Raw genomic sequence first — 26,682 nt, 5'->3', positions numbered from 1 at the left:
TAAAAACGTACACTTCCGGCCTGGCCTTTAAAAACAAAAGTCCCCTCCTAATTTACAGGAAGCTGTTGTGTCAGTGTTTGGAGCATGCATCAGGGTTTTGTAGAGTAGAGTCAAAGGCTATGGATACAATGAATGCTAGATGTCTGGACATTTCTGCAGAAGATTGCCAGAAATGGATCAGATATGCAAAAAGATTACTTCTCAGGTGTATTCCCAGATGTGCATGCAGGTTTACTGACGGGTTGTTGTTGTTGTTGGGAAGCCGGAGCCTGTTTTCTCTGGTGCCCATATTGTCTAACAGGTTGTTGTTTGTGGATAAACTACACTTGTGTATCCCAGTCTATGTTTGTTAACCTTCATTTTGAACAGGCCTACACAGATACGCTTAGGGTGTGTTGTCATGAGGTCATCACATTTCTTGTTTATTGCATCCACAAGATGCAAAATAAATGGGCTGACGATCGTGTAATCACAAGATTGTAAAATAGGATTATGTATGAAATCGTTCATACTAACCTGAAGACATGTATAACATGCTATAACACTGCCAGACTCCACTTTGTCCATAGAGGACAGAAGGTGTGATGTTGATAAAAAAAACAGTGCAAATGTAGAAGACAGGGTGGACTGTTGCATTTGTATATCTGTAACTAACCCATACAAATATTTATAGTGACTATACTTTTATATTGCATTAATGAATTCAATTTAGTTTTATTTTGTGCACTTGGAATGGTAAATGGTAAATGGATTGTACTTGTATAGCGCTTTTCTAGTTTTCTGACCACTCAAAGCGCTTTTTACATTACATATCATTCACCCATTCACACCCATTCATTCACTGATGAACCATTCCACCATGCTACCATGCCATCTGCACATCAGGACTCTAAGTCTAACTAACATTCATACAACATCCACACACCGATGGCACAGCCTTCGGGAGCAACTTGGGGTTAAGTGTCTTGCCCATTGACACATCGACATAGACATGATTCTATGCAAAGAAAAGTCTATAAGGCACTGCAGCAATTCTGATCCATTTCTGTGACATAGAATACTGTGAGGTGGCACGACACGTTATAAAGAAGAGCCCCTCTTTTTGTTGTAATGGAGTCTTGGTTAACGCTGAATAAATTGGTAATAAGCAATGAAGACTATACATGCTGTCACATCACTGGAGGAAGGCTCCATCCGTGGTGTTAAATCACAAATACATTAGGGTAAGTGTTTTGAACATTAGTTTACTTTACATACAATCACAGAAAAAATAAGTTGATCATATCGACCAAGTGCATTTTGAACAGATTTCAAAAAACACACAGTCATATTACTGGGGAGATAGAGCCCCCTGCTGATATCTGTAGGTATAAATCACAAAAACATTCACAGTCGTGTGACACTTACCATGTATTTGTGATTTAACACCACAGATGGAGCATTCCTCCAGTGATGTGACAGCATGTATAGTCTTCATTGCTTCTTAAAAGCAGCTCACTTATGCAGCGGATTCAACAGCTCTGTCATGACAGGAAATCAAGTGGGAACTTCCACAAAAATAAATATGTTTATGTGAAAATGTTTGTGGACCTTTTTATGTGTATAAATGCTTAGAATAAAATGTAGGGGACAAGTGGTTGCCATAGGGAACATCAGAGGCCACAACAACTCCATTTTAATTGCCCTTGAGCAAGGCTATCCCAACTGTTTTAATTGGTAGTTTGTAGCTGCTTAGTCTTGCATAGCCAGACCTATCTCCACAGTGCTGTGTTAGCGCTAAAGTAGTGGTGCAAATATAAACGTATTGTATGACAACTTAGGTTTTATAACAAACAGAGGTATTTGCAGTGTTTTACACAAGTTAAAAGGTTACAAGGTTTTTATTTGTCATTGAACGACAGGGTTGCACCACGAAATTTAGATTGTCGTCCCAATTTGATACATAAGAAAGAAAACACAAAATATATATTATATATGGCGGGTGGCTCAGGAAAGAAGCTGTTTTAAAGTCTGGTGGTTCTGTGGCTGATACTTGTAATCCGTTCCAGACTGCAGTAGGTTGAAGAGGATGTGGCTGGGCTGGGTTTTGTCTTTTACAGTTTTTTGCGATTGCTAACATGCATTCGTCAAAACTGAAGTCACATTGTCAAAACCCTTTACACAGTCTGTGAAACAGAACTCTATGTGGATCACAATTTGGTTTGTTTCCATTGCTTTCACATGAAATGCATTCAATAACCACATTTTCCAAAATCCAATTAACTCGTTTCTCATTCATACTCCACCACCTGCTCACTTTATATTTGTTGTTTCTTTTCAAAACTCTTGAAAACAATTTCAAAGCAGAATACTGGCAAATTTCATGCATATCTGAAGTAACTGTATTGAAATATATTTAAAAAACATAGCAGAATATTTATAATAAAATGAAATAATAATCATTCCACGGCTGATTGTGTTAGATCCAGGGGATAAGCCCCAATACAGGACGATATACTAAACCAGTTTAAAGGGTCCGAATCTCCAAGCCCGTAACAAGACACTTGGAGACTTGTTTAAGCTGGTGGTCGAGGAAACTCGCCTGGCTGCTAACTGCTGTCCCTCCTGACGTCTACCCTGCTTCCTCCGACAACTGCACACAACAGAGAGGCCTCCCTGGCCGTGTATAGCTATCAGTCGCGTCTGTTAATGGCCGCTTTCCTCTAAAGGACCTAGGCTCTTGGTAGGTGGCAGGAGAGGCTTTAAAGGCTAGGATTTCCAGGTTTCAGTGGACTTGGAACCAGAATAACCATTAAGAACTCTATTGCTGTCAGGCACACAATACTTAACTTTTTACTACCACGAGTACTCTTCACTTGCTCTTCAATGAACTCTCAAGACTTTGTACTTTAAATTGCAGATTATATATTTATTGCAGGATATTTAGCAGGGGCGAAGCAACAATAAGCAACAATACTTATTTACTTAATTTCATTACAGTTCGGCTGGGTGGAAGTCCCTTTTTTATTTAAATAATCCTTTGCGGTGTCGGAGGGGGTGATTCGCCTGGATGGCAAAACGAAAATGCCTGACTCCTCCTTCCAGGATGAAGAAGTTCCTTTAAACTGCGATCCTCTTGACTCCGTACAAAGTCACAGAAAACAGTGTCCGTCTTCTCCTGAGGGGGGAAGTGAGAATCTCCGTCTGCCAATTCCTTCTCGCGATCGGTGTCCTCTTTGCCGTGAGCAGAGACGAAGTCCTCTGATGCTTGTCACGGATGGTGTCCTCAGCTGAGTCTCGGACGGTGTCCTCAGCTGACGGTGTCCTCAGCTGACGGTGTCCCCAGCTGAGTCCCGGACGGTGTCCTCAGCTGACGGTGTCCCCAGCTGAGTCCCGGACGGTGTCCTCAGCTGAATTCCCCCTTTGATGCTCCGAGTCTTCTCTTTTTATTGTCCAGTTGAACCATCCCTCTTTCCACACTTTTCTCACCCAGTTTTTCATGATAACATTGATTTTGATTTAACACACACATCCATTCCCCTGACAGGATACACTTCCTTATTTGACCACATAGGAACTGGATTGCTTCACTCTTGTACCCTCGAGGTTACCTTAATACAAACTCGAGAGCTGTTATTTCCCACCCGTCAGATTAGGAGACCTTCAGCAGTTGTTGCGTCTTCAGTGCTTTTTGTTAACTGAATCATTATTACAATCATATAAATCCCTTCATATTAATTCACAATACATAAATGCAATAAGCAGCTCTTTTTAATCATATAAGCTCTGTGTTCGTCGGCCTGGTGTTTATATCCCAGCCTTTATGCATTTTTTACTTAGGGCAGCTCTTCTGGGATCTCAACTCTACTTGAGTTGAGTAATTGCAATTTCAGCTGAAAGCCTAACATAATATCCTGTCCCCAAACAGACAAAAGGGGAGAACTTCACAATAGTTTAGTTTGAAAACATTGATGAAGAAGAAGGTTGGTGGGGACAGAAGAGTGAAGGAGTGAAGGAGAAAATGACGGTCTGAGGTGAGGAGGTCTGCTTTGTTAAATACCTGTTGCCTCTCTCCTCTAATCTCTCCCTCGCCTGCTCCGCACGCATCTCCCATGTGGGGGCCTAAAACGCAAGGGGAGGAGGCAAGAAAAGGAATCAGGGAGACAGAAAGTCGGGAAATGAGCTTAGCTCTGCCAGCACATTTGCCTTATTTGTGTGGTTGTTTTGAAATGCTCCCCTAGCGCCAGTGAAGGAAGCATAGGGTGTAGTGTTGGTGAACCCAGCAACAAGCCTGGCTCCTTCCCCAAACAATGCCCTAATCAGGGCCAGATAATAAAATGCACCTGTTGACCATTCATTTGGCTCCAGTCTCCTGTCTCTGTGCAGGCTAGTAGTATTTGGTGTTACAGGTATGTAGTTGAAATGATCATTTCACATGCCTACCCTTTAAAACTGCACACTTAGTTGACTGCCTTCTATTCTAGATCTGGTTTGACATGATGGCTGAAAATGTTTGCTTGGAACCCGTTGTCCTGCCTACCATGAGTGATTCCATGTGTTAACACCCTGTCAAATTAAATTATTTTGCAGCATGGTTAGCCCTGTATATCCCTGTTCTTGAAGGCTCTTTTTTACCACTGTTGTCCTTATTGTGTTGTTTGAGTTATATTGTTAAACCAACTGTGTTTGTTTTATTATTCTTTTCGTACTAGTTCCCTTTTCTCTCAGGGAAGTAGAGTGTGATTAATGGGAGGCTAGGGACCTGTGATGAGGTTCCTACACCTTATGCATGCATGTACAAGCACCTGAGGTGAGTAAGCAGGAGCACCCCTGGGCATTCTTCTGTGTGATTAGATTCCCCAGTTTTGCTAAATTTGTGTTGGACAGGACATTTTAAAAGATTAAAGGTAAGTGCTTCGTCTCAAACATTAGATAAGGCGCCCAGACTAGAGGAGAGATTATTGATGCAGCTAGTGCTGGGGCCAGCAGGGAATTTCGACATCAAATTTTTTGTATTTCTGCAAGACAGGACATGATACACAAAACAGTGGTGGTTCCAGGCTTAAGCGGGATGTACTACTGGGTATCATCTGCATAGCAGTGAAAATTAATAAAGTGGTGAGCAGGAGGGGACCCAATATAGACCCCCATGGGTCCACACAGAAGAGAGTAGCACAAGAGGAGACATCTCCATGCATTACAAAAGGACCTGTTTGACAGATAAGACATCAACCAATCCTGCACCACATCCCTGATGTCAACATGGTTCTTCAGATGGCAGATTAAGACATTGTGGTCCACTGTGTCAAATGCTGAGCTGAGGTCAAGAAGCAGTCAAATTGAATACAGGCCTGTGTCAGCAGCAAGCAGCTAATTTATGCCCTTGACCAGATCAGTCTTGGTGCTATGTAGGGAGTGAAGCCGGACTGAAATTTCTCAAAGATTGCATTGCTATTCATAAAAGAAATCAACTGATTAAAATGGCAGCTTAGAGATTGGTCTACAATAACTTAAAACCAAGGGCTCTAAAGAGGGCTTCTTTAAGATGTAAACAGTTGCATGTTTAAAATTAAAGGGGCAAATACCAGTTGACAGAGAGCAGTTAATAAGGCTAAAATGTCTGGACCAACCGTCTGAAACACAGCTTTTAAAAACCAACTGGGAATGCAAGTGGATGATTTTGATTTTAATGCAATAATAATAATTCACTTGCACGAAAAGTAAAAACGATAAACGCTGATGGGAGAGGCGGGTAGGGAGGTCTGATTAGGAGTCAACATTATTTTATTTCATGACTTAGATTAGTCCCAAACAGTCAAATCTATTGGCCTTGCAAGATTTGGGCTGATCAAAAACCATAGATATTTTCAACCATTCAATGTAGATTTTTATAAATTTGGAAAGAAATGTTCACCAGTTTTGTCATTCATTATAGCGCAGTCACATTATTAAGTTTATAGCTAAAAATTTGTTTAAGTGTGCAGTGAGCAGTGCACTCTTAATACTAATTATGGCCCTTTGCTAGTTTTTAATTTTGTATCCATTCAAACCCCTTCTGCCGATTTTCAGTCAGGAAGATAGTACTTCTGCAGTCCTAGAGTTTATCTCTCGTTCATCTTGTCATTCACTCCCTTCAGGCATGGTCACTTATAACTTTCCTTACTGTCACACAATACTTGTTTGTAGATGCATCCATTGTTGGTTTTGGTCTTATCAAACATGTGAACACATAAATGCTAGACCCTGATCATAACTGAGACTGAAAATATACCTTAAAAGCGGTTGTGTTTGGAGAGTTTTAATAAATAATGACATCATCCGATGGTAAATTGTTTTCACAATCAGCAAAATCTCTCTGTAAAATCACATAATGAACATGTTGTGGCCTTGCATGCCAGCAGCCATCCTTACAACTTATAAACTATTTTGCAGGTCCTCCTAATCCTCTTGCTATATTGTCGTTGGTTTCAGCCGCCTCCTTCAGTGCCTGCATCACCAGAGCGTTCCTCTTCCTCGTCTCTTCCATTCTCACTGGATTCGATTCAGGCAGATTCTGATGGGCGGTAAGCAACAGATAGAGAAATTTGAATGACTTTATTTGACCACATTAAATAAAATTTTGACCTAATTGATTTTATTTTTGTTCAATACAATGGTCTCACAAGCAAATTATATAACATATTTGCATGAATATTTCACTTGTCCATCTCGGATGTAAAAATAGCCTTTATACACAGCTCAGCACACTCAGCCCTCACTCATCTGGGAAATAACAACACCTAGATCAGAATTTTGTTTGTTGAATTCAGCTCAGCCTTCAACACAATATCTGCCATGAAACTGATTAGTAAACTTAGCACTCTGGGCTTGAGCACCTCAATCTGCAACTTCTTATTAAACTTCCTCACAAACCGACTCTAGTGTTGAACAACGGAGCCCCCCAAGGCTGTGTGCTCAGCCCCCTCCTGTTCCCGCTGTACACCCACAACTGCTGCACCGAACATGAAGAGAACTCTGTTGTGAAGGTTGCAGATGACACTATCGTCATCGGCCAAATTACAAACAACAATGTGTCTGCATACAGAGAGGAAATCAACAATCTGCTGCTCAACGTCAGTAAAACCAAGGAGCTTATTGTTGACTTTAGAACAAGGAGGCGAAGACACACACCCCTATCTATATCAATAGAGTTGAGGTGGAGCAAGTTAACAATTTTAAGTTCCTGGGAATCAGCATCACACACAACCTGACATGGTCCTCACACATCTCCATCCTGGTGAAGAAAGCTCATAAAAGGAATGTATTTCATAAGGAAACTGAAGGAGGCAAAATTCCCACACTAAGCTCTTGTTAACTTGAACAGAGGACCAATAGAAATCATCCTGACTGGAAACATTACAAACTGGCATGGGATGTGCACGGCAGAGGACAGGAGCAAATGTCTCCGGCATCATTTCGTTGTGCATCCAGTTGTTGCATAATGACAGTAAATTGTCCTTGAATCCATGAATGTTTTATTTATTGAATGAGACATTGTTTTGGTATTTTATAGTATTTGTTATTTTCTTTTGATTGACCTGGAACCTCTTGTGGGTCTAAAATAAAGTTGGAATTGTTTTTAATTACTGCAAGCTTGAACACATACAAACTAAATATGTCATTTAAACACTACACGCTGAATGTCAGTCAATTGAATCACCTTGATGAGCTCTTTCCGCCTCTCTTCACCTGGAGAGATCATAGACCACATCCCATAGCCGACCCCCAGTACGGCGAGGAGCCCACAGGAGTTTAGGAGGGTCCGCATGCTGCTCATCTTGGAGAGGGTGAAGGAACCGCAGTACCGACCTGATATCTGTAACTTAGTCGCTGGAGACACAAATCACTCACAGCGTCTCGTCTGCTTAGTTTGGTAATGTCGGACACTGCAGCAGCAGTGCACGCTGGGATAGCTGTCTTCTTCTTTAGTTTTAAAACGGAGCCTCGTATTTGGTCCATAGACTGAGTTTGTTCTGTATGTATTTGCGGTTCGGAAACTAACGTTAAATGTGTATGTCGCCACCTGCTGGATGGGAGTGTGAGGAGTCCCGGCTATATGAACACTGAGCCGCTGGTGGAATGTAGACCATGATGTGGACACATTGACAGTGAGAGGAACTAAGTGACAACTGTGGGGAAAAAACACTACTCGGTGTCTTTACCGACAGGAAAATGCTCCACCACTCCCAAACCCCTCAAGGCATGCAATCAAAATTCAACACTAGTAAAAACACGAGTAAGAGTCCAGATTTCAGTGTCTCAGTTGTGTCCAGTTGGCTTCATGATGAGATAACTGTGCGCTTTAACTAATAGTCAGGATGAAGTATACCTGCCAACATGGCAGGTATACTTCATCCTGTAGGCTAATAAATCCACATTCAAAACAGGATATTTCCATTGTTTGCCACCATTATTATTCAACCCCACTCACTAGTGTAATCAAAATCACACTGTTGCCCTCGTCAAGGCAGCAGCATGCATGACGGGGAATTGGCGCCACCCAGTGAGCATTATGGACACCACCCTGTGTGTGCGTGGGGTGGGGGGAGCGTTTCCTCGCGCAGCTAAGAATCAACCAATGAAGAAGGAGCATTTCGGAGGTTTTCCGCTTTCCCCGAACTTCTTGACAGATCCGACTTCAGCTTGAAAAGAATTCAAGATGGCTGCTACAGGTAAGCGTTTTAACTTCTATCCAAACTGTAATAAACACCCTAAGCGGAAGAAGGTTTTTGCTGTTACTCTGACAAATGGATAAAGACAACTGCCAAGTGCTGTTTTATGCGTGTCAGTTGAATAAAGTCACTGCTGTGTATTTCGGGGGGAAGACATCAGAATTAACCAACAAACTGACGCGGTGGTAAACCCCCCGCCCCCACCCCCAAATTGGCTAACGTTAGCTGGCTGGGAGTAGCATGAAAGCCTTAACTACATAGTAAAGTAAGATAAGTTAGCCTCTGAGTGCACGCTAGCGGGATAATCTCCTTTCGTGCTCCGGGCAGCGTTTAGCCAGCTAACGTTAGCTCGCACAGGACAAGTCGTTCTGAGAGAGATTTTTTCCAAACGATTTGATAACTTTGGTCAGCTTTACCTTCAGGCTACAGTGCCATCACGTCACATTTTTTTTTTTTTACCCAATTCGTACGATCTACCTTTTTTTAAAAGTCGTTTGTTAGTTGGCTTTAATCGTTTTAACGGTCGCCCATAGAGAAACATGGCCTTCCCAAAACTCTTAAATGTCATATTGCATCGCAGGCAAATCCCCCTTGCTAAGCTACATGGCTAACGTTAAGGCAGGATTAGCATGCGAGCGGTTAGCAGTCGGCTGATTTGCAACTTTGACTGTGAGCGCTCCACTTAAGTGATATATCTAAAGGTCAGACTAGCACACGCTTGGCCACATTATATGTAGCTGAAGTGCATATTAGTTTAGTTAAATGTGAACATCGTTGTCGTTCGTGTGTGTGTGCCGCGAAGTTACACCGGCGTAGCGTTGAGGCTGAGACCGGTTAACGTTAAGTGAGATATAACTAGTTCAAAGCTTAAGTAATCAACTGTTACCCTCGTCAGCGACAGTGGTTTTAATCTGTAGGATATAATAACTGGAAACCTCTCACAACTCTCCAGGATTCATCTAATGTATCCGTCAAAAAAAATGTGTCCACCATCCATACAAATAAGGGCATTGTTGCACCACCCTCCCCTAACCCCATTCTCATTTGTTGTGATGTCATTTTTGCATTACGATTTAAAAGACATATTAAAACTAAAATCTGCCAGCAATCAGTGTGCTCAACTGTTTCATCATAACTTGTGTTTGCGTGTGTATACTGGCACAATCCGTATTATTTATAAAATGTACATTTGTTTTGTTGATGGAGAAGACTACTGAAACTGTTTGTCCTGATTAATGCCATTTATTTATTATATGGATATGTATAGCTTTGCTTGTTTTGGAAGCGCTTTTTTAGCTGTGTGTCTTTTACGTGTTCATTTTTGCGTTCATGTGCAGTTACAAGGGTGTTTGGAACAGGAGTTGGGTTAAATGTTGGATTATCATAGTTGTTTACTAAGGAGTGACATCTACACCCTCAACCCATGGTGTCATCATAATATCTAGAACAGAAAATGCCCCTTCTCCCCCAACAATCACATCCACTTTATTTACACAGGAGGTATGTTCTGTCCAAACTGAAATATATGTCCATGTTGTTGCAGGAAACTAGGAAAGAGCTAACTCCTCTGGATTCCACTGTGCATGAAGCTCTCCCGAGGTTGTGGTGTCTAAGTGATCCGTGTTTCAGCTCCTCCCGCCTCTCATCATGTCCTCCACCTCCTCCTCCTACTCCTCCTCGGGGGAGACTAGTCCGGAGGATGTGCCCCGAGGTGGGGGCACCATCCGAGTCTACCTCCCCAACAAACAGAGGACAGTGGTGAGCTGATTGGCTTTAAACGACTTGTAATAAATGAAGCAGCAGAACAGTTTTTAAAAAAAAAAAAAAACATTTTAACATACAGAATACATCAATATGAGTGTGCTGTAACAAGATCGATAAGTGATAGCTGACTATTACCATCTCTGTAAAAAATTATGCCAGCACTGTTGGTTGTAAGTGTAATTCCTCACAGTAAACTTGACATCTTTTACAGCATGTAATGAGTAAGCTAGTGGACAGTTGGTGTCAGATTTCACAGATGGCGCCTGCCACCATCGTTTATTTGACTTATTATTATTCCTATCAGATGTAGATATCTTGTGTTCATATGCTTACTTGTCATTTTAGTGAAAGTGGTTGTGCATTTTTATTATAGTTATGTGGTGGACAATGGGCTCCTCATGCTATTCATATCTCTCTACTGTAAAAGAGCAAGCAATGTGTGGAGCTCAGTGTGGCCTGCTATATGTCCTTTCAAGCCTTTCAGTAAAACTTGAGTCCATTGCTTTGAAACATTTGCTGTCACGTCACAGACTCCTTGTCTAAAAAAAAAAAAGAAAAGGTTTTCTGCTAAATCTGTCTGAGCTCTTTTTTTTTTTTTTTCCTGCTTTGCTTTTTATATAAAATGACCAGACACACAACACTACGTTAGAACAGCGTTAATAATTGTGGCATATTGTGCGGTAATATCCCCATGGAACCAGCAGCTGTGGTTGACTGACATCTCACTATGTTGTCAACATGAGCTCGGTTGTGGTCAGAAAAGGGAACATTTTGGTGAAAAAGTGATCGGTAACTGAAGTTCTATCACAACATGAATAACATGTATGTCAACATTAACTAATTGTGCAGCTGTCCTTGTTAGCTGTGTGTACCTGGCCAATGAATGTCATTTCAAAGTCACATCTGTTCAAATACTGTTTCCTGTTCTCAGGTGAATGTTCGCCAAGGACAGACTGTGTACGAGAGTCTAGATAAAGCGCTCAAAGTGAGAGGCCTGAGCCAAGACTGCTGTGCTGTATTTCGCCTTCTAGAAGGGTAAGATCGCATTATAGTCCACTAAATGTCCTCCCACACCAAATAGGGATAATGGGTTGCATACCTCATCGGCAACAGAAAAGATCAAGAGGCAACAGCAAACAAATGGCATCAGTCTAAGATCTTTGTGTTGTTCAGCATGGTTTGATGATATATTTGTTGAATATTAGGTCTTAAGGCAGAGTATGAGGGGTGGTGCAAACAAATTTTGTGTGTTAAAGTTATTTATACATGCTCAAAAACACACCAAAAATACACCACCTACTACCTGCCTTTATACATGCTCAAAAATACACCACCTACTACCTGCCTAATAAACATTACTCTTTTAATGTTTGTCTTTATCTGGGATGTATTTTAAAGTGACATTTTTGGATCTAATTTTCATAGTTTGGGCCATAGTGTCATTGTGCTCAAGTAAATGTAAGGAGAAAGAAAGAACCATGAAGAAGTCAGACGGGGCAAGAAAGACCATCAGTCAAATAATCAGACTGTCAAATCCCCATGTTTGGCAGTTTTGACCTACCTTTCTTCGCATAATTGTGTGCACACTGTTTTCCTGTGCGGATTATTCACGATGTTTCAGGTGCACTCAAATTCAGTTTTACCTGATCATCTTGACAAACTGTTTGCATTTTTACAACTTGTCTGATCATCTGACTATTTAATATATCTTTTTATATATATATACTATATTTCACCATAGAATAGGAAAAATAATTAAACATGGTCATGATCTAGTTTTCCAAGAGAGATGAGAATGATGTAGCATTGTCTGATACTGACCATAGACAAAGACCCTCTTTCCTCACATCATAAGAAATCTAAAGTTAAAAAAACATTTTAATTGTGAGAAATACATATGGCATAAATAGCCACCTCAGGCTTGGAAATCTATGGTTTTTAAAACTGATGATTTATACAAACCTTTTTATGTCTTTGCCTCTCCAGTCGTAAGAGACTGACAGATTGGGACACAGACATCACACCATTGGTTGGAGAGGAGCTTTTAGTCGAGGTCCTAGATGATATTCCCCTCACAATGCACAACTTTGTAAGTAGCTTGCAAACACATTAACAAATTTAGGTTCATATTTATTTTGGCCTTGTGTAAAAGTGTCTATTGTGGCCTCTTCATTCGTGCAGGTCCGGAAAACCTTCTTCAAACTGGCTTACTGTGATTTTTGCCACAAGTTTCTTTTTAACGGCTTCAGATGTCAGACATGCGGCTACAAGTTTCACCAGCACTGCAGTAGCAAGGTCCCTACTGTGTGCGTGGACATGGATACAGTGACCAAACGGTGAGTTGAGAGAGAACTGTTTAGTATCATGCAGTGATTCTGTTTAGTTTGAGTGTGTGGAAATCTATAAGGGCATCAAGTGTCTTGATAATGCGAACAAGGGCATGAGTTATTTTCTAATTTGCCATTGTTTTTTTTAAGCATAGCTGCCTGCTATAGAATCGGTGGGATGGATTGGGGAATCTGAATTTACTACTGGATCTTATTTACTTTTTTTTTTACTTATAACTGATGGTAATTAAACCAACAGCACCTGTTTTTAAAGATGGAAAATAATCTCAACTCAAAGTCCACATACTTGCCTTTTCCAGAGCTTTCAACCACATTTCACTGCCTTCCCAGCTTGCTCAGTTGTTTTTTTTGGTTGGATTTTATGCTTAAAAGAAGTGTTTCTGAGTTCAATTCAATTAAATATTGTATAGAGTCAAGCTCAAAAACAGGAGTATTTAGGACCAGACATAAAGACCAAAGGCAAGACAATTATGACCTGAAACATACGTCCATATCCAAGTACTAGGATCCAGAGATGAACATGGTAGTGTCAAAAATGTATTACTAGTTGATTATTAGCATATGAGCCTGGCTCATAGATTTTTGTGTCCTTGTTTTTCGTCTGTGAAATTACAGATACCATAAAAATGTATCTTAATTCATTTCAAGGGAAATTGCTGTGCAGGAGTCGCAATACAAAGTGTGAAGAGGGCAAATAAAAAAAAATTAAATAACAATAAGGTAAAATGCCAAAATCAGTATGGATCATAAAAATATAAACACATTAATGGTAGAGATCAGTCTATGTGGGTTGCATAAAGATATATAAATACAAGAGCCTCACCAACTTTAAGTCCTTAATGTAAATGAGTGTTCCTTTTTCTCACACATTGTTTCATCATGTCTGTTGTCCTATCCCTTTTCTCCTATGTTTTGTCCAGAGTTGATACTAATCCCTGCACAGATGAGTACCCACGGATACTATTGCCAGAAAATTCCCCATTGCAGAGCAACCTAGCCTTAACCCCAGAGCCTGCTGGGTAAGCTCCTATACTAAACAAAGTAGATTTAAGCTCTGTTTATACTCCCGCTTGGCGCCGTAGCACGAGCCCTCCGCAGACGGCACGCGAGCTGTACTGTGAAGAATCAAAAAAAAAAAAAAGTGTAACCCATAGATATGCACATAGACTGTAGGTGTAACCGGCAAAAGCCATAAACCAACCTCCACAATGACGAGGAGGGATTGTAATTATCTGTAAACTCATATCTCATATTCATGGATTACTTTATTGTCTTTGTACAAACCATGTAAAGAAAAAAGTTAAATATTGAAAACATTATAAAGAAAAAAAGGTTGAATATCCTGTAAACAATTTGCTTTGGCTGCAAAATATTTACTCAAATGAAGATTTTTTTTTTTATGGGCCTGTTTCTAAAGCATTTAAAAATGAATTTGCCTTCTTCGTATTATCCCTAGACATATAAATATTGCTTTTGTCAGTGAACTATTTGAGACAGTCACGTGGTCGCGCAGCGTGCCAAGTTACAAAAAGTCAGAGGCACACAACCAAGCGCCAAAACCACTTGCGGAGCATACACGCCCCACGCACCGACCGTGATTACGTCATTTTCTGGCACGCGCCTAGCCGGCTTCCTTATGGCGAGTATAAACTAAGCTTTAGGGGACAGTATAGTCTATGTCTGTGAAACTGATATTCTTATTTAAATTGTGACTTTTTACTTGGATCACTTAGGATGGACCTCCTGTCCCCAACCTCAGCCTTTCGCTTCCCCATGCCGGGTGGGGATGGCCAGTCTCTACAGAGGCATCGCTCCACCTCCACTCCCAATGTTCACATGGTCAGCACAGTGGGCCCAGCTGGTGCCAGCATTATAGAGGTCAGTGGTGACTGCTAGGTCCATGTTATGATTGCTTGCTATTTTAAAGAGGATCTGATTGTATCTACTGTATGTACCTGTCCAATGTATAACAACTGAAATGGTAAACTGTGTTGACAATTGCCTGCTTGATACTACTGATAAGTTTTTTGATACAATTTTCACAACAGAACACTGAGCTCTAGTGCTTGTAAATGTTGGTCAATATAAAGTGGGCGAACCACTGACACTGACTTATTTTACTGTGTTAAAAATCAAATGTGAATTTAAAATGCAGGGTATCTCCTCCTTTTTAGGAAGCATTAAAATTCAACAACACAATGGGTATGTGAATTTTGTATTTATTTATATATTTTATTCTCTATTCAGAATTTGTGATTTTACATATGGTCTTATTGTCCTTTTTTTTTTTTTTTTTTTGAAGTAGTCTCTTGTCCTGCTTTCTCATCCCTGCAGGTCCTGAACCCTCACCAAAACCCTCTACCAGCCCGCCGTCTTCTCTCGGCTCTCCGGGGAGGAAACCGCCCAAGTCTCCCTCAGAGCACAAGGAGCGCAAGCCTTCCTCGTCCGATGACAAAAAGAAAGTGGTATGTAGTCTTTGACCTCATCCGCGGGTCATTGGGTGTCTTTAGATGAGTGCATAGCCAGTTAGTAGTAACTGCAAAACACTTGAAGGCTGTTTACTTATGGTGTGAGTTAGTAGTTCAAAACAATCCATCTATGTAATGTTTCAGCATCGAGGGGGCTACAGAGACTCAAGTTACTACTGGGAGGTCCACTCTCGAGAAGTCACCGTTCAAAAGAGAATAGGTGCTGGCTCCTTTGGAACAGTCTTCAAGGGCAAATGGCACGGAGACGTGGCAATCAAGATCCTTAAAGTCACAGAGCCGACCCCTGAACAGCTGCAGGCCTTCAAAAATGAAATGCAGGTCTTACGGTGAGAAGTGCTGTCGGTGTTTTTACATAACTTGAAGTCTTACCTCTTACAAAAGGGCTCTGACAACATCATTAATACAACATTTTCTTTTCCAACCGGTAAATATGTATTTATGATGCGGAAACTCCAAAACTCGACCGACCAATGGTGTAACGGACTTTGTTGTGTGTTTATGGCCCTGTTTGCTGTAGCCCAGCACCCCAAAAATGTAATGTGACATTATAATTACTCTGTGAGCACCACTTGGTGGTCTTCAAACTTAATTTGGTAATCGTTGTTATAACTGACTCTCAAATATAACAATTCCATAGCTGTATCATGTCTTTCAATGTATTAATCTGATCATGGATGCAACAGAATTTCTAAAATGATTGTGATTTCTGTTCTCTGCAGAAAGACCCGCCACGTCAACATCCTGCTGTTCATGGGCTATATGACTAAGCCCAACTTTGCCATCATCACACAGTGGTGTGAAGGCAGCAGCCTGTACCGCCATCTGCATGTCACAGAAACCAAGTTTGACACTATGCGGCGCATTGATGTGGCCAGGCAAACAGCTCAGGGCATGGAGTAAGACCTGCTGCTAGATCCCAAACTACCATTACCACTTACTGACACCCTTTTTGAATTACTAGACATCAAGTGTTTTAATTTGATGCTGTGTTATTTCTGGTACACAACTGTGTGTACTTTGTAATATTGGATGATAGTTTGACAGAGAGAAATTATTCCCTGAGATGCATCATATTTACTTTTCATAAACTTTCCTAATGGGATTGAATATGTTTAAATGTTGTTTAACTTGTTTCAGCTATGGTCTTAAAAGTGAAAGTGTGATTTCATATTTTCAGTCCTGCAGTAATGGTAAAAGTAAAGGCTATTAATACTGTAGGGGAACTTCTGAGAAAGCTAATGGCTCAACTCTGTGGCTTTCTAATGTTGTGCAGGAGGCTAAGGGGGAGTCGAGTCTTATCAAAACGTGGTGTTCTGCCTCGTCTCTTACACAGATGAAATCAGTGATGTTTTTCCCCCCCCTTTCAGTTATCTCCACGCGAAGAACATCATTCATCGAGACCTGAAATCAAACAGTATCCTTTTTTTTTGTCAAGTGGTATCATTTAGCAATGTAGGTGTTTGTGCTTAGATCACTGAAGACTCAACCATTAACACAATGGTAAATTTAATCAACATGTTCTGTAGCTGGCAAAAATGTAACCACGAACCTGAATCCTAATCTTTTAATAGTCAGACATGTCAGAGTATTGAGGCAGTAATATATTCAATCTTTTCTTCTGTACACTGTGGTACATTGGCTTTGAAATGAAGCCATGACTTGAATGTGCTTTATCATCCTTTGTTTTTAAGTTTTAATGTTTTTTTAGGCCGACTGGCAGGTGTATCGTTATGCTTCATCTAGTTGAGCTGATGATCACTGATGGCTGATAAATGTGGTAATGTAACCGTCAAACTATCTGATCGCTGCAGGGGAGCTGCATTGTTTACAACGTTAAAAGCACTAAACTGGCGGAACTATTACAAATGTTTTGTAAAAATCACTCTGATAGGTTCAACAACATTATGCTAGTTTAAGGTTTTTGTGGTAACTAATACCATGAATATGTGAACCATATTTTTGTTGTAATGTTTCTTGAGCTTTGCTGCTAGATATTTTTCTCCACGAGGGCTGGACTGTGAAGATCGGGGACTTTGGTTTGGCCACGGTTAAGTCTCGGTGGAGCGGCTCTCAACAGGTAGAACAGCCCAGTGGATCCATTCTGTGGATGGTAAGCCTCTTACTGTTAATCATTACTTTGATTTGATGAAGGGACGTCCAGTAAAATGACTAATTATTACAAAACAATGATATAAAGGAATATCTTTTGATGCCGTTAGACAGCAAAACATTTAAAGTATGAAGTCGTGAACTCAAATGAAATATCAATGGAAAGCTTTTGCCAGACCAGCCTAATTTTTGCCTGTTTTTAGTTCTCATAAACATAATTCAGCTTCCTATATCAATCAGCCATACGTGGCCACCTTAGTTTTGATAAATATTAAACTTCTCTTTTATTTGGATTCAGCAACTTCGGCCTTAGTAAGGCTGATTTTAGTATTCTTCTACAATTGTGGCATATTTTAGTTTGACCTTTTGGTCTGCGCTCAGTGTTTTTACCTGTTTACAGGAACAAATTATAGTTACATTTATTGCCAGGCTGTGGCCCATGATTTCATTGGCTCAGTTAAGTTATGATATTAATGGGGACTGAACTTAACAAACGTCAGTTTATATCACAACAACTTGTATCAGTTTTGGAGTTGTCCCTCCACAATGTACGATACCTTATGTCATCAGGTGATGACATAATAACAGACAAAATATTCTCAATTACTCAGAATAATATGATAGAAACTCAAACCAGTTTATTTGGGTGATTATTGTTATATTGTTGTCTTATGTGGAAAAGAGTACATTATGTTTGCATCCATACAACTGCTATATTAAAGACAAATAACAGCTAAATTAATGTTTAATTTGTCATGAGATTCTGTCAGGTCATTACATAAAATGAAATGCTTACCTTTTGTCTTTTCCTCGTTTTGTCCTGAGGCTCCTGAGGTGATCCGAATGCAAGACACCAACCCATACACGTTCCAGTCCGATGTATACGGCTATGGAGTAGTGCTGTTTGAGCTGATGTCAGGGACTCTGCCTTACTCCAATATCAACAACAGAGACCAGGTTACATGACACTCCTCCTCTTTGTGTTTACACAACACTAGTCTGGCATAGCCAGGCCTATCTCCACAAAATAACTCATAAGGAAAGGTCTTACTCCACACATGATCTTTCTGGCTTTGGGAAAGGTTGCTCAGGCTTGTTTGCATTTCTTTAAACCAATCACAATCGTATTGGGCTCCAAGCACAGGATATAGCTACGATGATGTTGCACAATAAATAGTGCAGATGGCAGCAGGGGATGAGAATGCAAGCTGTGAGTCAGATTAATAACAATGTTGACATAGTATAAAGCATAGTATCTGACTGATCTGGTTCAGATGTGTTGTTGAGAACACACTTTACTTTCCAATCATGTGAAACAGCTGGTGATCAAATCTCAGCATCATCCAATACCCAGATACATAGTCTACTGAGTTAGGGTTGTTAGCTGTAGTGTATTTGGGTTAAATGCTTCTGCTAACAAACAACCAACCACTAAATGTCTATAGCCATAAGTTGCTATAGACTTAGCCTGTGATGCAGTTTGCGGAGGATGAAAAAAAGAGAGATGGGCACACAGGTGTCACAGGAGCAAAATTCTCACTGAAAATGTGCAACACAAAGCCCACGATATCGTCTTTCAATTGCTTCTGTTGTCTGAACAACAGTTCACCCAAAAATATTCATTCATTCACAATGGAAGAGGGAGAACAAATGAATATCTGGCATTTTTACTTAAAAATGCCCGAAATGATTAATTACAAAATAGTTGCAGATTATTTTTCTGTGGATTGACTCATTCTTTCAGCTTTAATTTCATATTCTATGCTTCATCAATATCAACAGCAAATGTCATGGTAATTTGGTCATGTGTTTTTTGAGGCATCACGTTTTAACTTAAGACGAGATCAGTCGCTGTTTCACTAACTGACTACGGAGATGGAGCCCTCGGAGTAAGATGACGTTTTGATCTGCTGTAAGATCTCGATTAAAAAGTCAGCACTGCTACAGCGCTACGTTAGCTGCTAGCAGCCGGCTAACCCACAGTCCTGCTTGGCTAAATAACAGAGCTAACAGCAGAGCAACATTTGGCCTTTTTTATTGTCATTTATTCCAATGCATGCTGATCAGAAATAATAATACTTTCTAAATAGAAATAGTCATTTATTTACTTATCATTTGAACTGTGTGTGTGTGTGTGTGTGTGTGTGTGTGTTAACGCAAAAAAAATACTCTAGATGACCGTAACAAATTAACAGTTTTTGATGTTTTTTTTGTCTGGATTTTATTTATTTTCTTTCTCAAATGGCAAGTGGCTAAAAAAAGCTTAACGTAAAACCCTGTGGAATGCCATACATTTCCATACAAGATGGATTTCTTACAATCACCAGCTGCATCTAATAAAGACTGTAAACCATTGCATCCCTGTATTTTTATGTTATTTATTTTACTGCAGCTTGGGTTCGTGTCAATAGCACTGTTTCCCTACATGAATAGCACTCTCAGATTTCAGTAACGGTTTCCTCTTTGTTGTTTTCTCAGATAATCTTTATGGTTGGACGTGGCTACTTGTCTCCAGACCTCAGTAAGCTGTATAGTACCTCACCTAAGTCAATGAAAAGGCTTATCATTGACTGCCTGAAGTTCAAACGAGACGAGAGGCCCCTGTTTCCACAGGTGAGTAGTGTATACGTATGTGTAACAATGTGAGTTGTTACACATGTAGCAACTCATTATGTAATAGCTTCCCATAATGTCAGAAACCATGAGAGCATAACGTCATTTAGTTTTTAGTACAGTTTTATGCATAATATAGTAAGTGATTATATTTTGAGATAATTATACCATTATAAACTAAACAAAAAGTGAAATGGGATCGAACCGCCGATCCTCTGATCGGAGGACGACCCTGCTCCGCACTAAGCCACAGTCCCATAAGGAACCTGTATGGAGATGATGCTGAATTTAAAATGCTGGGTGATTCTTAGCGTATGAAATAATTGCTCCTTACATCATTATTCCAGTTACTTTAATATAACGGTACTTTTATATGATGTACGTCTACTGATACTAATATGCGCCTACTTGTGATACAGGCACACAGAACAGTATCCGCATGCGGAAACCCATCCTCGCTAGTGATCATTCCTGCCCTGCGTGCACAAATGCGGGCTGTAGATAGAACTGCTCCCTCCATACGTGCTCACAACTGCTCATTGCTTGCTCACTTGTCAAGTTGACTTTGAGACTTTGGAGGTGGAGATGAAATAGACAGTGGCTGATGTTTCCGCTCTATGATTGGTCACCAGCTTATTGGAAGTGTTGAGCGGGCTGCCCGTCACAGCCCCTGATCTCGGGACGGCATATGTGCCAAGCCTCCAGGAAGAACACTGCGCTTTGAAGCAGATTCAACCAAACTGTGTGAAATTACAACTTCCGGCTCCGTCACGGGCTTCCATGTGGCCCAAGGAGTTTTTTTTAACTTAGATTTATTTTGGTATTTTTGGTCAATCAGCAGATCTTTCTTCTTTTTTTTTTTTTTTCCTAGAGTTATTTTTCTTTTTTACATGCTAAAAATCACCCAGTACATTAAATTGTCATCATCTCCGTATATGTTTCTACTTGTCCAAGTCATTGCATATCTTGTAGTCATCTATTTTGAAACGCCTTCAAGAGACTTGAGTTGCTTTATATTAAGGACACCACTTGTGTCATGCACAACTAGAAGGGTTCCTATGCTATTTGATGACAAGAAGAGTACTTTTTTTAAATCATTATCATTACACTTTTTTCTAAATTTGTTCAGTTTATAATGTAATGTAATAATTATCTCATAATGTCATAACAAAATTGCAAAATTGTTATTAGGTCATGCACTCCTTTTTTCTCACATTATGTGCTGATTATCATATTTTGAGCTATTAACACATTTACATTACTACATTATACACAGGTATTATATTATGAGTTTACACCCATGTACCAGAAGGTATCCCATGAAATTGGCACAAGCCCAACTGGGCACAGGACCTGTAGCATCATCTATTACAAACCAAAGGAGCAGTGGAACCACCTTCACCTTCAAATGTCATTGTTATCTGTTAGTTTTTACTTCTAACAACAATTTTGAAAATTGCCTTTACATTTGGTTTTCCTTTATCAGATCCTGGTAGCCATTGAGCAGGTTCAAGACCTGCTGCCAAAAATCGAGCGGAGTCGCTCAGAGCCATCGCTCCACCGGGCCGTCCATGCTGAGGACCTGAACCCCCTTCTGTTCCACACCACCAGGCTGATGCCCCTCTAGGCTCCCCACAGAGCGGGGCAGAGAGGTCGTCTCCCTGGCTTAGACCACAGCATTCCCGTGCCTCAGAGAGGCTACAGGCTGACTGTCCTGGCAGACCACGACCCCCAACTCACTCCCTGCCCCCGCGGAGCCCTGGAGCTGCAGCACTCGGCACAAAACTCAGTAACTGTAGAAATGACTGTAAGACATTGTTTAGACTGATAGTGAATCATCTTTTCCTTTCATACAAGAGACACAGATCTGCTCATTTAGTGAAATAATTGTCTATTATTTCTAGAAGGGTGTTCAAATGCCTTAGATCATTACATACTCTCACCTACTAGGAGGTATTTTCAGTTATTTTGAGGAAAAGGTAAAAACAGATATTTTGCACAAACCCTTCAAAATTGTGTTGTCCATTTTCAGTCGTAAATAGTCTTACGCAGTCCTTTTGAGGAGAACTGTAATCATAGCCAAACTATTTAAATAAGTTCAAGAGCCATAATGCTGGAGCTCCTGGTTCAGGTCACCTGATCAGCTTACATATTTCAAATGCTCAGTCGTCATGGGCCCTTTTCTGTCTAATGTGATGGAGATCTGGGATGTGAAGCTAGGGATTTGAAAGCAAACCTTGCTTGTCTGGGAGTGTTTTGTAAAAAGAAAGGACATTAAGTCTTGATGGGAACCTCCACTCTTCACTGCATCTGCAAATATTTCACTGCTGGAATTGATGTTGAATATAACCACAGCAACACATCAACATTAGGAGGCAGAGGAAGTAACCTTGTTACCTTTGTGAAAGCTTCTCTGCACATTAGGGCTGTATTGAATAGTTGGAGGCTTCAGTCATAACGTTGACATTGGAATTCTAAATCAACATTTGAATGCTTGTGAAAATTAGATTCCAGTAGTGTCTGCGTAGGATTGTTTCCAAAAGTCCAAATTTATAGATAAATATTTAGGAAAATTCTGGAAATGCAGAACTGTTTTCTCTCCTGCTTCCCCCACACAAAGGGAGGCAAGCACTGACAAGTTATATTGATTAAAGAAAGTTAATATAATATTAAAAAAGAGAAAATCCTTTAATCTGATACACTTTTTCCCCAAAAAATTATATCTTTTTTTTTTTTCTTTAAGGGTGATGACATTATTTGAAAACCTCAATAAAAGTTTTGAATGTTAAAAAGACATTTGTACAGCACTACTGCACATGCTGTATAGCAGTGACACGCTTGAAAAATGCCAAGATGGCAGATTGCTGAAAATCCTGACTTCTGAGTTCTACTAATTGGTGTACACATAACTCAGCTGGATAGACGTACTCAAATGACCAAGTTCATCTTGGACCCAAGTTCCCATTGACGTTGCAATGGACTAAAAAGAGAGATAATCTCCAAAAGAGCACTTGACATGTAGAAGTTGAACAGTTAACCCAGCAGGGCCTGGCAGACGTGGCTGTAGTTCAAATGAAATGTTTTTTGTTTTTCTATTCTGTCAGAGGAATAAGTGAATCACACTGCATATCTCTAACCCCCAGAGTCTTAAACCTTATTGATTGGAAACAGAACAACCATCTGGTTCACTGATCGTTTTCAAAGTAACTAAAAGCTGCTTGTAATGTTATTTACTTTACGCCACTGGGATGTCTTTCAGCTTGTTGTTATCGTTCAGACTGATACAGGATGACATTGTTACGACCAATATTTTGGCAATGTATACAGAAAAGTTTGTCTGATTAATTTAATTCATTCTGATTCCAAAATACAAGATTTCAAGATTTTCCCAAGTATTTTATTCTTGCCAGTTCAGTGAAAACCCCTTTAAAATTAACAATCAATTGGGATGCCGATAAAGACATGTATATACTGTATTAAGATGCTTCAGGTTAAGGGCTCTCCATAGACAGATGGTAATAGTACTGCTCAATCTACAGCAACTGCTTTAAATCTTATAGAATAATCTCACTATTTTGGTCAACAAAGCACATGTCAAATTCAAGGTACTCTCCAAGAACATAGAACTCCCAAACTCCCCCTTATTCCACTGATTCCCTTTTAGACTTTTACCAGAATGTCATCAGGCTTCAGATAGCAGGGTTGCAGATGAGATGGCTTTTACATATATATTTAAATTGGTTGTCATTTTCAGCCTAATGTGGAATTGACAGACCATAGTAAGTTGCAGTCTTAATGTAAATAATTAGTTGTATTGCTGCTACGTATCGTGTGTTTTCTGTTCACTTTATTACTACACCTGATGAGACAGACGTGGACTATCCAATGGCACACAGCTCAGCAACAGCTCTTTTGCATTTTTTTTTTTTTTTTTAAATGGTTATTCTAACTGCTGTCAAACACTACACTGTGGATATGCCACTGAGTGATATTTCACAGTTACATGCCCACACATATACACATAATCTAGTACTGTAGCTGTTGCATGAACACTGTGAGTAACGTTTTGAAGTGAGTCACTCTGGTTAAGATGCACTGTGGGAGGTGTTAGAAGTGTCATTAAGATTCTGCACTGTATGAACGAGACGCTATGTGGACGTGGGTGTGATTTCTGTTTCAGAGAATTATAAGAATTGTCCGAATGCCCCAGAATCCGTCGCTCAGAGTTTCAGATGTTCTAGATGAGTGGGCAGGCTTGTTTGATTTAAGATTGTTATGCCTGTCTTCTTCTTTTAAACAACCGGTGTAGAAGACTTGCTGTCAGTGACAACTTCAAAATATTTCAATTGGCAGGCAGAGCTGTTCAGGGAGCTGAATTAGATTTGTAAACAAAGGCACGTGGATGGATGGAGATTATCAAAACAAATTCTACTTTCACCTCCTGTTTCATGTTTTTTGGATGCTTATATGCATTGAGTAATTAAGAGTACGGTCTAGACCTGCTCTATATGAAAAGTGTCATAAGATAACCTAGATAAAGAGACTGAATGAACAATGGTATTCCCCATGCGGACGGTGTGATTACTGCCCTCCTTTCCCTGCACTCACCTCTGCAGATGCATGATGGGACTAACTGTGACTGGTTGATCATGTTGCTCACAGTGGGATCTCCGGGTTAGGCCAATTAACTAGCTGCTGTTGTCATGACCTACGTGGTGAACAGACTCAGTGAGGCAGACACTTCCATTCATTCCTTGTGAGGCAACTATAAGCTCAGGTGTATACTGCTTCACGCAACACGTCTCCAGTGGATATGTGGACTACCTTTTTAGATAAAGGCTATATAACATTAGGTGTGGTTTAAAAAGGCCCCCCAGCTGCATAAAGACCTTCCTAACTGATGGCGGTGGTCCTGTAGCGGTGTGTGGGGCTCTCTGGTGTGGCGGTTGTTTTAGCGGTCGGCGTCCTGGCTGCATGTTGACCTAGAGAAGGCCTCAGGAGCCTCCGCCATCGCTGTGCCCCTCAGATCTTTGGATGACACGGATGTAGTCCTTTTATGAAAACCTTCTCCTGTGAAGAAATGCAAAAGCACAGTACACCAATGTGGAAGTATCCAAAGTGTACTGGGCCGGGGGGGGGGGGGGGGGGTTGTGCTGGTGTCTCCTTTACTTGAACCAGCTCTGTTCATCTGGGTTTCCTCTGTGATCTGTGACTCTAGTGGAAAGTTCTATATTTCCTGACATCTTTTCTTTCGTCAGCCCTCTACTAGACTTTTGGTTTCTTATCAATTTACATGACTGAAGTCACATTATGATTTCAGGTTGAGAACCGGTACCTGCCCCAGATGCCTGTCTGATGGGCAGTTCATTCTCCTGTGCTGTTGACCAGGATTAGATTCCACTTGGTCAGCCACGACTGCTAGTACTTAGTATGGCTCAGTTTCCATCAGAACCTCCTCCTGGCCTGATTTGTTGGCTGGAGAGTGCTGCAGAGTGAAGGCAGAGCAACCGGTCTTCGGATTGTCTCAACTCTTTCAGGGTTTGAACCAGATCCCTTACAGCACATACACATGTTATTCTTGATTGTTAACGTTTCCATAGCTCTCTTGTTTGTGACTGCTCGTTTTCCTGGGTTTAAAAGTACCGAGCTCTTTTTCTTTATGAGACTAGGTTGTTTTTTTTCTGGATTTGATCAATAGAGTTCACTGCTCTCTGGCATAAGTAGTAATCATGGAAGTATTTGCTGATTGATACTACTGAGTCATATGGTTTTTGGTGTCACACTTGAGTGTACATGGACTCGCAGCAGCTGTGGGGGGGGGGGGGGGGGGATGTTTCGGGTGGTGTTTGGTGTTCTGTGAACTGGCCTCGCTTCTCTGTGTATCCTTTGTGTCAGTTATTAATGAACTGACAGCAGATCAGACATTTAATGTTTGATATTTCAATGTAGTGAAAATAGGGGCTGGGTACCCTTACTGTTCTTACTCATTCCAGCTCTATCTGTGGATCGTGGTTTTACCAGCGGGGGGGGGGGTCGGGGATTTGTGAACCAGGGTCGGGAAAGACTTTGTTTCTGTCTTTCTCTTATTTATTGATGTCTTTGCAGATGTTCTCGAATAAATGTTTACAGAGAGACATCACTCTTTGCAACACGTCATCGCCGGGCTCTCTCTTTAACAAAAAAGTTGTTTTAGCCACGGTACTGTCTGCTCCTCCAACTGACTTCTGCTCTGATACTGTGTCCTGCAGGTGCATTTGTAGTGGCTTGTCTTTTAAACATCTTCAGCACAAACTAGTATCGAACCTTTTAGCAATACTTTGTTCATAGGGTTTCACTACGATAGCGCTTGTAAATGGCCACACAAAGTCCTGTAAAAGTAACTTGTGATATGGCGGGCCACGAGATAAACTAGAGCCTGTCCTGTGTTTTTTAGTCTAGCTTGTAAGTATTAGAATAGCCTTATGGCTGCTGAATGAAAGAAATTCACCTTTTCTAAATGAGATGCTTTTTACAAGCTTTCAGCAAAAGCAAGGACAGAATGTCTTTTTTTAATTCCATAATGCAATGTTGGACCAGGTTTCCTGTGAATCAATGTCATAAGTGCATCAGCTCTCAGAGGGACTCGCTGTAGTGGAGGACTCATTATTTCCCTGTTCAGAAAGGATATTG

At 40.5% G+C, this 26,682-nt stretch overlaps 2 protein-coding genes across 3 annotated transcripts; one reads left to right on the top strand and one right to left on the bottom strand.

Annotated features, from left to right (window-relative positions):
- Positions 1-5,660: 5,660 nt before the first annotated feature.
- LOC129101791 (ubiquinol-cytochrome-c reductase complex assembly factor 3) lies at positions 5,661-7,997 on the bottom strand. Its single transcript, XM_054611717.1, has 2 exons — positions 7,679-7,997; positions 5,661-6,532 (listed from the first exon to the last, which is right to left on the bottom strand). The coding sequence occupies exons 1-2, from the start codon at positions 7,793-7,795 to the stop codon at positions 6,401-6,403; spliced, it is 249 nt and encodes an 82-aa protein (XP_054467692.1). The 5' UTR covers positions 7,796-7,997; the 3' UTR covers positions 5,661-6,400.
- Positions 7,998-8,611: 614 nt separating this feature from the next.
- Positions 8,612-25,837, top strand: araf (A-Raf proto-oncogene, serine/threonine kinase). 2 transcript variants are annotated; one of them, XM_054611715.1, is made up of 16 exons: positions 8,612-8,690; positions 10,234-10,448; positions 11,386-11,489; positions 12,441-12,543; positions 12,636-12,790; positions 13,723-13,821; positions 14,536-14,680; positions 14,977-15,004; positions 15,137-15,267; positions 15,415-15,617; positions 16,011-16,187; positions 16,659-16,705; positions 17,283-17,401; positions 18,226-18,357; positions 19,879-20,013; positions 21,500-25,837. In XM_054611715.1, the coding sequence occupies exons 2-16, from the start codon at positions 10,338-10,340 to the stop codon at positions 21,638-21,640; spliced, it is 1,830 nt and encodes a 609-aa protein (XP_054467690.1). In that variant the 5' UTR covers positions 8,612-8,690; positions 10,234-10,337; the 3' UTR covers positions 21,641-25,837. The 2 variants fall into 2 exon arrangements, with proteins under 2 accessions (XP_054467690.1, XP_054467691.1); XM_054611716.1 differs by lacking the exon at positions 13,723-13,821.
- The last annotated feature ends 845 nt before the right edge of the window (positions 25,838-26,682 follow it).

The sequence above is a fragment of the Anoplopoma fimbria genome, chromosome 13 (assembly GCF_027596085.1).
Source record: "Anoplopoma fimbria isolate UVic2021 breed Golden Eagle Sablefish chromosome 13, Afim_UVic_2022, whole genome shotgun sequence".
Classification (NCBI taxonomy): domain Eukaryota; kingdom Metazoa; phylum Chordata; class Actinopteri; order Perciformes; family Anoplopomatidae; genus Anoplopoma; species Anoplopoma fimbria.
This window is presented reverse-complemented; position numbering and strand designations above follow the sequence as displayed.